Source organism: Arachis duranensis, chromosome 6 (assembly GCF_000817695.3).
Source record: "Arachis duranensis cultivar V14167 chromosome 6, aradu.V14167.gnm2.J7QH, whole genome shotgun sequence".
Taxonomy (NCBI): domain Eukaryota; kingdom Viridiplantae; phylum Streptophyta; class Magnoliopsida; order Fabales; family Fabaceae; genus Arachis; species Arachis duranensis.
Window position 1 is genome coordinate 76,387,426 of NC_029777.3, and position 14,980 is coordinate 76,402,405.

Sequence of the window (14,980 nt, forward strand, 5' to 3'; positions counted from 1 at the left end):
TTTTATAGAATACAAGATGTAAATTTTAAAATAAAATGATAGTTGAAATAATAAGTTATGATAAAAAAGTTAAAATATATTTTTTTAACAATATAAATTTAAAAAAAGTAAATATTTTTTACAAGAAATAAATATCTAAAATACACAATATAATTACTAAAATATAATTATAAAAGTCATTATTAATATTTTTTAATAATACAAATATTAAATATGTTAATATTTTAATATTATTTAAAAAACAACAGAATTTTTTAAAATGAATATCAAGATGAGTATGTAAAATCTAATTTGAAAAGTACAAAAATTTAAATTTATAATAATAAATTGATTAAATAAAACATATTAGTGAGCTAAATATAATTGAAATATAACTAAAATGTATAATATTTTTTATTTTTTTAAATGCATGTCTCATATATATGTATAATACTTTAAAATTTTAGGGGTCGAGGTCACTATTTCTCGTTTATATCCGTCTTGGCTATATTTGGTGTCATTTCTCTCTCTAATGATTCTATCTTTAAGAACCATTATTATAATGCAGCATGTGTAACAATTAATTTTCGAGCTTTCTAAATAGTTATCTAGATTTATGTAATATCTAACTTTGTTTTACCACATATGCATGCTAACCAAGTTCAGTGTATATGAGTTTAATCTTGATATCTTTAGAAAAATTATGAAGACATTTAGGAATAGGTACCATTATATTATGATATTATCCCTTGAAACAAATCACAACAGAACAATAAAAGTGTTTTTTTTTTCATATATACAAATTTAATTCAGCACCTGAGTTTATATTAAAATATATATTACGAGCAAAGTTGGTTAATTAAAAAACTCAATTTTATTTTGATATACTATAGATTTGCGTACATTGAGTCCGAGTTTGATACAGTTTTCACCCGCCAAGTTGATGAACACAACTTGGCCATTTCATCAAAGCGCATTCTTGTTCCCTTTACAGTTGTTCTTTATCACATAATCCCAAGAGCATAATGTACACTTGATTTTATGCTCTCTTTATTTTTTCCCTCCCAATTTTTTTAGTGTACTTAGTGCCAAGGCCAACTCAAATATAAAGTTTTACTTTAAGCTTTGTTGATGGCTATCTAGCTAAATTAGGTAGTAACTTTAAAAGACTACAAATTATTGAAGATATACACATACACTAGTAAAATTATTTTACGCTATCATGGAAAATTAATATATATTTGAGCACCTTTTTATACCGAAAGGAATTCCACTTAATATTTTCTTACATGATCAGGTATATTGATTTCTATCTCCAAACAACATTAGATAGAAGTATACATATTGTTTTCTGTTTAGAAAAATAAAAGCATCAAGGACTGTTACAAAGTTTTATGAACTTTAATTTGTTGATCAGAAGTACAACAGTATGAATAAAGAAGAGAAGAGAATATAACCGAAGAGAGAAAATGAGATGAAGAAAAACTAGATAAAGTTTGAATTAATTTTTGTGTAAAATATATAATCCGAACACTTTATATATACTAGTTGAAGAGAGAAAAAATAACTACTTTCTTTATATAGATTCTATTATAACTATACTTTTCAATATAAACAAGTAATAACTACTTTACTAATTTTCTGTGTCAAACTGAAGTGAGGAATGATCACTTTCAATTTGTCTTTAAATCGATCGAATAGTCTAAGAGAAAGAGGCTTTATAAAAATATCAACTACTTGATGACAACTTAGGATATGAGTAACATATAGTTCTTTCTGATTGACTTATTCTCTTACAAAATGTAGATCAAGTTCAAAGTATTTGAATTAGTGTGCAACACTGGATTGGTAGCTAAAAGACAAGCACTTTGATTGTCTGAGCAGATTGTAGGTGAAGTTAAGACTGGTACTTGAAGCTCATGAAAAAGGTTTTGCATCTATTGAATTTTTTATTGAGCATCTGCCATGGCTCTAAATTCGGCTTCAGTGCTGGATCTACTAACAAATTGTTGCTTATTTCACTTCCAAGATACCAAATTATCACGAAAGTAAACACAATACTCTGTCATTGAGTGTCTATCATCAAGTTCCGCTCTCCAATCTGCATTAGAAAAAGCAATAATACGAGTATGAGTATTTTGAATAAAAAGTAATCCATGGTGTTGTGTATCTTGAATATATCTTAGGATACGTTTGATTGCATTCCAGTGATTAATTGTGGGATTACGCATGAACTGCATAAATAAGGCCAGGTCTAGTTAGTGTAAGATATTGAAGTATTGCTGTATAATTTGTTAGATGACACCATAGGAATTGGAGCTGGATTAGCTTTACGCATTATTTTTTGTCCCTGAGAGTAACTCTCTAATATACTTGGTTTGTGTCACCAGGATTTAATTTTGTTGGGGATAGGATGCTTCAAGTCCAAGAAAGAAATTGAACCTTCCTAGATCTTTCAAGAAAAAGACAGAGTTGAGATGAATCATTAATGTAAAAATTTCATGAGAATTGTTGCCTATTATCAAAATATCATCTACATATGCAATAAAAAGAAATAATAGGATGTGATGATTTTTTAATAAACAGTGATGGATCTGAGTGTGTGCTTTTGAATTTGTAATTAAAGAGAGTATTGTACCAAGCATGTGGTGCTTACTTGATGCCATAAATAGCTTTGTTCAACTTACAAATCCCACCTAGATTCTGATCAATGAAGCCTTGTAGCTGCTCACACTGTTTCACTTAGCTTTTCATTGAAGAAAGCATTATCAAAATTGAACTGACGTAAATCCCAACCATTAGCAAGAGCAAGAGTAATTATGATTCCAATAGACTTTTAATTCTTTTGAATGTTAGAAAAGTTATATCGCTAGAATTACAGTTTAAAATTTTTTCTCACAACATAATTATCTGACTTTAATATAGTACATGACATATATCTGCATTTTTTTGGATTCTTAGAATTTGTGTGGCTGGCTTATAAATCGAAATTTGAATTTAGTCCTCTGATACATTTGATTGATAAAAGAATTGACGATTGGTTGGATTAGAGGAGATTAAATTGCCTAAAAATAGGAATCCAATTACTTAGGGTTTGCCATAAACTCAATCTTTTCATGATCAAAGTAGTTGATATTGAATATTAATCCGGACATTTAAACATCTCCAAAGCCTTAACTCTATTCTCATACCATTTTTTTAAATATTTATTGTGTATTTTTTTTACTTTGTTGTCTTTTATGCTATTTGACACTCAAAACTCTCATATTTTAACTTGTCTAACTAGAACAATTACTCAATTAATTATTGCTTGCTTAGTCCATTAATCTTCACGAGATCGACACTCACTTGAATTTATTACTTGGTACGAATTGATGCACTTGCCCGTAAATTGTGTTTTAAAATTTTGCACTAATATTTAAAATTTATAATTTAAGGTTTATGATTAAGAATTTATGATTTAAGACTTAGAATTTAAGATAAATAAAATAATTTTTAAAAAATTGACCGATATTAGCTTAAAAAAAAATTACCCGGCCCCCTTGTATTACTCAATTTTTAATTAAGAAAAATTAAGAGAAATTATATATATTAAAAGTCTATGCCATTAAATGAGAACACATAAATATAGTTTAATATTTTATCTATATTATTTTAGTAATCGTCTTTTTCTGTCTGACTAGAATTTAAATCAATGTTGTGAAATATATAATACAAGATTAGGAGAATCAAACGTGGATATAAACAGTGGATTATATAATTTATCATGCAAGCCACGGAAATTGAGATGGCACTACTACTATAGCTACTTATCCTGATGACATGCATACATAACAAATAAAGGGAGAGGAAGATTCTTTGAATATAATGCCTATAATGAATGGCAATAGCATATAATCCAATCCATCAATCTTTCTCTCTTTCCAAATGTCAAGTGGACATGTATCTAACCTTCTACGTATAAAACGAACAAGATACTTTCACTTCGTATCTTTTATACTACTAGCTAGGTTCCTATCTATAACAAACATACACCACCGGTAGGGTAAAATAAAAATAAAAGTAATATATTGCTTTAGTCATTTAATATATATTTAGGATAATCTTTAATTTTACTTTTAATATTTCGAACATTTTTTTTTCAAATAAATTTTTAATAGGCTCTATGTTGTCTTTGTGTTAAATAAAAAAGAAATACAATCAATTTGAATTTATAAAGTGATTAGGTCATTTTTTGCTTAAATTAATATTAAAAATTTGAATTTTACTGTATATATATAGTAATTCATTAGTCAAAGACAAATCCTTAAATAAAATTTAGATTAGATTCGGGAAGAATTAGTCTTTGAAAAATAAAAAAAATATTGGCTCAAAATATTGATTAATATTAATAAAAAGTATTGATTCCTAACATTTTTTAAAAATATTTATTTTACCTATATTTAATTGTAGAATAACATGAATTTGATTTGTTTTAGGATAAAAATAAAATATTTTAAATATTAAAAATAACATTGAAATTTAACTCAAATATCAAAAACTGCAATAATATATAATACTTTATCCTAAAAAAAAAAAGACTAAAAACATACACATCGAAATTGGAGACGTAAAATAAAAGAAGATGCAGATAACTAAACTGAAGAATATATAATGATCCACTTGGCATTTAATGAATAATGATAATCAATAGTTAAAATTTTATTTATCTCCATTAGGTTACATAGATTTAGGAGTTTCGAACTTTAACAAAATTGTTCCACGTCTGTTTCTTTTCTTAATACATTGACTTTATTTTATCTTGATATATATAGTAGATATATATAAATAAGTCTATAATATATAGCGAGTCAATTCGAGCTCTTCATGCTTATATTTCTTATATTCATAGAAAATAAATCTATATGTTTCATATAAAATACTGAAATTTTAGCATCAGCAATCACCAAACTCTAGGTCGTAGAACAAGTGGAGGGGAACCCACCATCCTCATCATTCACTACCTCTATGGAACTTTAGGCAAACCCTACCTAATTGCGTATCGTTATTATGATGTTAATTTGGACTTAATTTTTGCAAAGTTGGATCAAATACTTTCTTGACGCTAGACTTAAATAAAATACTACACATTTCAAAAGTACATAGGAATTTTCCGTGTTTCCAATTTTTTAAAGAAAACAAAAATTAATTCTCCACAAATAACAAACAAGAAGTTTGAATTACAACCGCAAGAGAGGGTCACATTTGAAATCAATTAAAAAAAAAAAACACCTCAGAGTTTATTATTTTTTTTTTTTAAAAAGAACAACGAAGTTACTATGGAGTGTATTTATTTTATGTGAAATATTATATCAATTCACCAATAATTGTTCTTGGATTTAATTTTAAGGAATTCATTTTTATTTAATAATATTTTAATAATAAATGAGAGAACAATCATTGTTCTTAATGAAGACATTTGTTGTATATTTTGGTTGTTGACGCTTTGTCAAAAACTTGTGATTTGTAATAAATTTTTGATAATAATACTTGTATAATTATAATTAACCTTAATTTGTGTATTTTGAGTAAAAGAAATCTAATAATTGGAACAGATATTTTACCACGTGGAATCCATATTATGTGAAACGCAATGCATGCACTAACTAATATAGTAGTAGTATTCTATCCAATAAGGTACAACATGCGCTTACGTAATAACAATAATAATAATTAATAACAACAATAATGAAAAAGAAAGCAAGTGAAGTGTTGACGGTGAGAAACAAAACACATACAAGCATACAACTATACCCTCAAACCACCCTTATAAATACCCTTCGAGGGTCACCATTTTCACTTAGGAGACACAAGCAACAACAACAAAGTGTTTATGTGTGTTCTTCCTCTTCACTACTCAGCCTTCTTCTTCTTATTATTATTACTACCCTTTTACTTGTACACAAGAAATTAAAGAAAAAAATATGGAAGTAAACAACAACAACAATGGTGGATGTTGTTGTGGAAGTTTTTTTCAGAGGTGCAAGCCTTACATAGCAATGATATCTCTGCAATTTGGGTATGCCGGAATGAACATAATCACAAAGGTTTCTCTCAACCGCGGCATGAGCCACTATGTTCTTGTTGTCTATAGACATGCCTTTGCTACTGCTGCTATTGCTCCCTTTGCTCTTGTTCTTGAGAGGTACAAAACATGACAATCGATCACATATTTCATTGCCTTTCTTTGTTTTCAATCCTCTCATCACACCTTCTTTGTTGTTTTCTGTAGGAAAGTGAGGCCTAAGATCACATTCCTTATGTTCATGCAAATGTTTGTGTTGGGTCTTCTTGGGTTAGTACATAGTTTTCATTGAAATTTAATTGATCAATTAATTAATTTCGTAAAAACATGCTCTACAGAGTTTAACTTTTCCCCTGTTTTCCTCTGCTCTGTTCTGTTCTTATAGGCCTGTGATTGATCAGAACTTATACTACATGGGTTTGAAATTTACATCCCCAACATACTCGTGTGCTCTAAGCAACATGCTCCCTGCAATGACGTTTGTGATGGCAGTTATTTTCAGGTATATAATTCTCTTCTGTTTGATAACTATCTCAAGACACAATCTTTGTGTGTTAGAGTTGTTGGCTGATTTTTTGTTGGTATAAATATTAGGATGGAGAAGTTGGACATGAGAAAAGTGAGGTGCCAAGCTAAGGTGATTGGAACTGTGGTAACAGTAGTTGGGGCAATGTTAATGACATTGTACAAAGGCCAAGTCATTAACTTCTTCTGGTCTCATTACATGCACCACCCAAGAAACTATGTACCTGATAACACCACCACTAACTCTGGTGAAACCGATTGGGTCAAGGGTTCCATTCTTCTCATCTTTGCTACCCTTGCTTGGGCTTCCTTCTTCATCCTTCAGGTAAACCAAGCGATTGTGTTTACAAGATTCTTATTCTTTAAGAATTTCAGATGTTTTTTTTTATGTTAAATATTGGCTGTAATGTTAGTTGTGTAATATTAGCTACTAAAATTATATATATTATTATATTAATAAAAAATGTCTGACTAATTTATTTACTATCTTAGTAGTCTTACAAATATAAACATGTGAATGAATAACCGTTTAATAGTATGTTTTTAACCTTTAATTATTAAGATTATAATTAAAGTATTTGAAGAATAAAATTGGTTTTTCTGTGTGATTAATGCAGGCAGTGACATTAAGAAAATACCCAGCTCAGCTCTCACTAACTGCCATAGTGTGCTTCTTGGGAACACTGCAATCAATTGCAGTAACCTTTGTGATGGAGCACAGTCCAAATGTTTGGACCATTGGCTGGGACATGAACTTGCTAGCTGCAGCCTATGCTGTAAGTCTTTCTTTTTCATTTTTAATTTGTTTGATGAAATTTGTGAATGAAATGATGAGAGTGTAAATGGTTGTGTTTGCAGGGGATAGTGTCATCAGGTATTGCATACTATGTTCAAGGGATTGTGATGCAAAGAAGAGGACCAGTTTTTGTCACTGCTTTCAGCCCTTTGATGATGATCATTGTTGCTGTTATGGGATCTTTCATCCTTGCTGAAAACATATACCTTGGAGGGTAATTTCTTGCTTCCTTATTCTTACCAATTTTGCATAAATATATTTTACATTAATAGTACAAGAGGATGAGTCAAATTTATATAAACAATAAATAAATAATGCATACAAATAGTTTTTTTTTTATTTATTTTTTCTTTTCTTTTGTTTTTTTGACATCCACAATCTGGCTCTTAAGTATTTGCATCATTCATTATTATAATAGAAAATTTCATAAATGCCCTAAGAGTAGGACCATTTTTTGCTTGGATCATTGGTGTCTTTCACTTTCATTATAATATGGATGATACAATAATTGAAGTGTTTAGATATGAAGGATAGAAGAAGAAAAGAAAAATAAGTAAATACTTTTTTTTTTCTCTAACAATATTTAAAAATTTCTTCACTGTTCTAGCACCCTATCACTATTCCCAAAGACATTATCATTTCAACTTTAATTAGCTTAATAAACTACTTTGCTTTCATGCGGTTTCGTCTCACAGCTTATACAGTTCAACATAGTGATTGCTTTCTTCAATCATTTTCTTATCACAAATCAAAAGTTTGAATCTTTTTCATTTAATGAAACATCACCATCACCCAAAAATAAACAAAATAAATATATGTGTTCAGATATATTGAAATGCTATAGTGCAATTATTGATGTAACGTTTTTTTTTTTTTTAATGTGGTTACAGTGTAATTGGAGCAATTCTTATAGTAGTGGGACTCTACTCGGTTCTATGGGGAAAATACAAGGAGCACAAAGAGAAAGAAGCAGAAAATATAATCACTGATGAACCAATTAAGTGCTGTGGTAACCAAATTGCAAGGTTGGAAACTGTGATTGAAGATTCAGAATCAAATGACATTGAGATGCAAAAGCGTGATGATAATAATAATAACGAAGCTTGCAACGAACTAAGCGTGACAATAATGAGTAACAATAATAATAATGATAATGATGTTACAAAAGCTTGAACTGGTTGTGATTACTTAATTAATTAGGCCATGGTGAAAAATAATAGAGGCTGCAAAGAAAAATGGAAGAGGGTTAATGAAAAGAAGAGAGAATTTGAGAGGGGGGTTTTTGTGTACCTTCGTCCTCATCACTATCTTTCTTAGGAAACTTAGCTGAAACTTTTTCTTTTTTTTTTAAAAAAAAAATTAAATTATGACTGTTTGATTAGGACCCTAAATGCGGGCCTAGTTGTCCATGATGTAACTTAAATTTTGCATACTTTGGTTAATGAAAGATTTTTAAGAAATTCCAAACTTCTGTCTCTTATATCACTGAATAAATTTGGTGCATTATACACTGTGATAATCTAATAATAATATAAATTTTTAACTATATTTTCAAAAAAAATTTAATTTTAATGCACAGATAAGGTAAAATAGTTTATGAATTGAATTAAACTTGGTGCATTATTTAAGTTGGTACATTATGAACTGAATTAAACTTGGTGCATTATTTAAGTTGTAACTATGCATAATTCGCAGAATTTGATGATGTATGTAGAACAATAATTGGTGACATTTGAGAACACAGATCTCATGCATATACATGGCTCCAAGACAAGAATTGACAATAGATTCTAAGGGTCTAATCATATATATTGAAGTTTCTCAAATTTAAGAATCTGATGCTCTGCTTCTCTGGAACCTTAATTAAGAAAGCTAGTTGATGTAATTGGAAACTTATAATTAATTAATTAATTAAGCATCCATAACTACCATCTCAGATGCGAGTTCCTGCTACAAGGTTGAGTGAATATTTAAAGAGGCAAATTAAAGTAATGGCACCACTCACCTATAAACTATTAAGATTGGAGTGTCTAATAGAAGCATTATCCATACAGGGGATTCAAATTTTTGTCACTCGTGACCATAAATTTATGTCATAGTTATATATATATATATATATATAAACTGAATTGATCATGTACTTAACAAAACTGCTTATATGAAATTTGGTAATACCGAAACTCTAATTTATATATAGACCGACCTTTAAAAAAAAATTCTCTTGTTACCCTTTTTCTCTCTAACGCTACAATATTTCCCTTTTTGTACTGAAGTTTAGAGGGGTTTCTGGCCAAAATTTCTAAACAAGAAATTTAAAGTTGTTAAATTTAGATAGAAATTTTCTCTGTGGAGAAGTGTTAAATTTTAGTTATGGTAGATGAAGATATGTTAACATATATAATACAGAGATCATAAATGAGGTGGGAATTAAATATTGTAATGTGAACTGATGATTAAGCTTGCTTATTAAAGTTTTGATTCCGGTGAATTAGTTAAGAGTGGTGAAAGAATATTTTCCTGAATTTCAACGGAAAAATATATATGTCAACCTTCTTCTCAAGGACAGATTCTATGCTATCTCTGGATAAGCATCGAACTCTATACACAACACAACATAGCATAGATATATATCCTATCTAGGGACGAATAATTACGCCATGGATTCCAAGGGATGCAACCTTGGATTATGTTAATATATAAGATCACATAGCCTTTTATAGATGTAACATTGGAATTGATTCTTGACATTTTCTTTCCTTATTTTTTTTTCGGGAAAAATTAATTGTGTCACCATCATGTGTCAATTTGAATTGGGCGATTAGGTGGACATAATATTTGCTTTGTTAGATAAAACGCCACCAGCCAACGCCACCAGCCAACACCACCTTTTGCTCTAACTTTCTTGATTTACAACATATTCGTATTTTAAACAGAAATGCTCTTTGATTTGTTCATATTTATCTTTAATTTGTGTTTATTATTCTACTAAATGAATTTCATTTCTTGGCTAGTTAATTTATTTAATTTTCTTTGATATCTTAAAAACATTATTCAGCTTTTTTAACTACAAATAGCAAGAGTTTGATTTTGACGTAGTGAGAGTATAAAAATATTGTAAAAGTCACTCAATTATATTCATTTTTTTAGATGATCAATGTAAAATATGTTAATAAATTTGACAAAAAGAATCATATTATCAGCAAAACACAAGAGAGAGAATTTAGGTCTATTTTTTGATAGACTAATAGATTTTCAGTTTTTTCATTTACAAGATTATTGATAAATTGAGAAAATTTTTCAATACAATGAACAAAAAAATAAGAGGATAAGGGATCTCCCTTTTGTAAGGATAAAAGTCTCCGAAGAGTAACTATTCCAGAGAACATTGAAAGACGAAGTGTTAATGCAACATCCAGTGTTAATGCAATAAGATTTATGATGTGTGGAAGAATGTTGGCATCTGCTAAGTTTTCAGTATGAAATTTCAATTCAGCATATCATAGGTCTTTCCAAGGTCCACCTTGATAGCCATGAAACCTTTCTGACCTTTTTTTATTCTTATGGAATGAACCACTTCTTGAGTAATTATAATATTATCAATGCTAGTTCTCCCACATATGAAGCTGGATTGAGTATTTGAAATGAGCTTTGTCATGATTGGCTTTAATCTAGTGGATAACAGCTTGGTAACAATCTTATAGCAAACATTACACAAGTTTATAGGTTTGAAGTGTGCAAACATCTCAGGATTATTCACTTTGAGAATCAGGAATATAAGAGTTTGGTTGATCTGGCTTATGCTTAACGGGTTTGCGAAAACCTCTTCAACCCAACTACAAACAGTAAGCCCAACCTTATCCCATGAATGTTGAAAGAACTTAAGGAGGTAAACCATCAGTTCTCGGAGCCTTCCACCTTCTCATATCAAAAACTGCTACTTTAATTTTCTCATTAGTAGGGTCCTTAGAAATATGCTACTTCTCATCCTTGAAAAGAACCGAAAAGTTTCCTGAAATAGGAAAGGGTAAAGGAGAATGATTAATATGATCCTCTAAAAAAAATTTCTTAAAAAAATTCACTCCTAATACCCCAAGCACATCTCAAATAATCACTCAAAGTCTCATAATCAATTTTAAAAAAAAAAATTTTGATCCTCCTTCTTCTCGCATTTGCTTTAAGATGGAAGTAGATAGAATTTTTATCCCCAAATTTAATAATGTTGCACTTGAAAATTTGAAGTTAATAACTCTTTTCTTGAACAATAGTCTTTTCATAATCCTTCCAAAGATCTTTTTGAAGTTTTCAAGGAAGGGATTATTTTGGAAAGAGAGGTTTTTGTTAATATCCTCTAGGCGAGCAAGAATTTTATTTTATTTTCTTGAAAATGTTACCAAAAATATTTTTGTTCCAAACTTTCGCTTTGTTGGTAAAAGAAGAAATGTTATCTATCGCATGTGCATTCCAAGCATCATTTACTAGATTAGTATGATCATCATGAAGTAATTAAAGTGCAAGAAAACGAAAGGGTTTATTAAAGTTATCGTGGTTGACAAGATGAAAATCTATCAAAATTGGGAGATGATCAGATTTCAGCTTTGGAAGATGTTTAATCCCTGCTATTTAATCCAATCAAGGTTGTTGAGGACTCTGTCCAATCTTCTCTTGATCTATCAGAAAATCTATGAGAAATAGGAACCAAACAAAATCCCAACACCTATACACAATGAGAAAGTTATATAACATATAACTTATACACTATCAAATATCTACAACTAAGCTTGGTCTAAATACCTACAGATACTTGTCAACCACGATATCCCCGACCTCATCAATTAGGGACACATCAAAAGAGGCCTTCAACACCTTATTAGCAATGGCATTAAAGGAAAATTTCTTATCCCATACCAAGGACCCGTCACCATCCTCAAAAAAACCATGCAGCTTCTCCTGCTTGCTCACAAATGTGGTTATTTCTTCCAAAGAAATCTTCCTCTCCTTCTCAGCAAAATCGTCACCCAAGTTTATAATATCAGCTGTCTTTTTTTGAAAATAATGCTCTTCTTGTTGGGGCTTGGTTGATTTACCTCGCCCTCACCAACAATTTTTTAGGATTCGAAGACGAACCTTCCTTTTCAAAATTCTTCGTCTTCAGACGAGCTCTTTCAAACTCGCTGCCGATACACCTGGATATTTCCCACTTACAATACAATTAAACAGTATCAACATCTAGCCAATTATCAAATCCTAAAAAAAATAGCTTATAATTTCTCACCAAGATAGTCCACCATCGATGTTCTATCTTCCTCCCGCGGAAGTAAATCAAACACGAATATTAAATTTTCTCTATCCACAAGCTCAACCAGATACTCTATTATACACTCATTTCTTGGACTTATCTCCTCTGGAACCAAAATTTGTTGTGGTTGCGAGCACTAAAATCAAGGGAACCTCTCTCCAAGGTGTGGTGCACGAAAATTACAATCACACTTTGTAATTCTGCACAACTAACCAGCAAGTGCATTGGGTCGTCCAAGTAATACCTTACGTGAGTAAGGGTCGATCCCACGGAGATTGGCAGCTTGAAGCAAGCTATGGCTATCTTATTATTCTTAGTCAGGATATCAATAGTGGTTCTTAGTTTTAATTGCGAAGAGTAAAAGAGCATGAATTAAATGATACTTGTTATGCAGTAATAGAGAACAGGTTAAGGTTTTGGAGATGCTCTATCTTCTAAAGTTCTGCTTTCCTACTGTTTTCTTCTTCACGCATGCAGATCTCCTTCCATGGCAAGCTGTATGTTGGTGGATCACCGTTGTCAATGGCTACCAGCCATCCTCTCAGTGAAAGGGTCCATGTACATGGCTAATTATCTGTTGGTTCTCACTAATGTTGGTATAGGATCCATTGATCCTTTTGCACACTGTCACTGCGCCCAGCATTCATGAGTTTGAAGCTCGTCACAGTCATCCCTTCCCGGATCCTACTCGGAATACCACAGACAAGGTTTAGATTTTCTAGATCTCAGGGATGCTGCCAATTGTTTCTAGCTTATACCATGAAGACTCTGATCTCAAGGAATTGAAGGTTCTGTTGTCAAGAAAGGCAATCAAACGCATGGACCAGGAACCCAAGAGATATACATTCAATCTAAGGTAGAACGGAAGTGGTTGTCAGGCACGCGTTCATAGATTGAGAATGGTGATGAGTGTCACGGATCATCACATTCATCATGTTGAAGTGCGAATGAATATCTTAGAATAGAAGCAAGCGTGATTGAATAGAAAACATAAATAATTACAGTAATCCATCGAGACACAGCAGAGCTCCTCACCCCCAACCATGGAATTTAGAGACTCATTCCATCAAAGATACAAATTCAGATGTAAAATGTCATGAGGTACCAAATAAATCTCTAAAAGTAGTTTTTATACTCAACTAGTAACCTAGGTTTTCAGAAAATGAGTAAACAAAGATAGATAGTGAAGAAATCCACTTCCAGGGCCAACTTGGTGTGTGTATGGGGCTGAGCATTGAAGCTTTCACGTGTAGAGGCCTTCTTTGGAGTTGAACGCTAGTTTGTAACTTGTTTCTGGCGTTTGACTCTAGCTTGCAACTTGTTTCTAGCGTTTAACGGCAGAATAGTGCAGAAAGCTGGCGTTGAACGCCAGTTTTCATTGTCTAAACTCGGGAAAAGTATGAACTGTTATATTTTGCTGGAAAGCCCTAGATGTCTACTTTCCAACGCAATTGAGAGCGCGCCATTTGAGTTTCTGTAGCTCCAAAAATTCTATTTCGAGTGCAGGGAGGTCAGAATCTAACAGCATCAGAAGTCCTTTATCAGCCTCTGAATCAGATTTTTGCTCAGTGATGAGCGGATAATATTTATACGCTTTTTGGCATTGTTTTTAGGTAGTTTTTAGTAAGTTCAAGCTACTTTTAGGGATGTTTTCATTAGTTTTTATGTTAAATTCACATTTCTGGACTTTACTATGAATTTGTATGTTTTTCTGTGATTTCAGGTAATTTCTGACTGAAATTGAGGGACTTGAGCAAAACTCTGATAGGAGGCTGACAAAGGACTGCTGATGCTGTTGGAATCTGACCACCCTGCACTCGAAATGGATTTTCTGGAGCTACAAAACTCCAAATGGCGCACTCTCAACGGCGTTGGAAAGTAGACATTCAGAGCTTTCTAAGTGGGCCCTAGAAGTAGATTTATGCATCAATTACTTACTCATGTAAACCCTAGTAGCTAGTCTAGTATAAATAGGATAATTTACTATTGTATTAGACATCTTTGGTCTCAGTTTTGTTTTATTCTTCATCTTAGGAGGCTATTAATCATGTTTTGGGGGCTGGCCATTCGGCCATGCCTGAACCTTTCACTTATATATTTTCAACGGTGGAGTTTCTACACTCCATAGATTAAGGGTGTGGAGCTCTGCTGTACCTCAAGTTTTAATACAATTACTACTGTTTCTATTCAATTCTCTTTATTCCTATTCTAAGATATTCGTTGCACTTCAACTTGATGAATGTGATGATCCGTGACACTCATCATCATTCTCACCTATGAACGCGCGTGACTGACAACCACTTCCGTTCTACCTTAGGTT

The 14,980-nt window shown here is 31.2% G+C and overlaps 1 protein-coding gene across 1 annotated transcript; it reads left to right on the plus strand.

The window, feature by feature from the left end:
* Positions 1 to 5,814: 5,814 nt before the first annotated feature.
* LOC107494133 (WAT1-related protein At5g07050) lies at positions 5,815 to 8,831 on the plus strand. Its single transcript, XM_016115163.3, has 7 exons — positions 5,815 to 6,163; positions 6,251 to 6,313; positions 6,429 to 6,545; positions 6,638 to 6,893; positions 7,186 to 7,344; positions 7,427 to 7,578; positions 8,255 to 8,831. The coding sequence occupies exons 1-7, from the start codon at positions 5,943 to 5,945 to the stop codon at positions 8,535 to 8,537; spliced, it is 1,251 nt and encodes a 416-aa protein (XP_015970649.1). The 5' UTR covers positions 5,815 to 5,942; the 3' UTR covers positions 8,538 to 8,831.
* Positions 8,832 to 14,980: the final 6,149 nt, after the last annotated feature.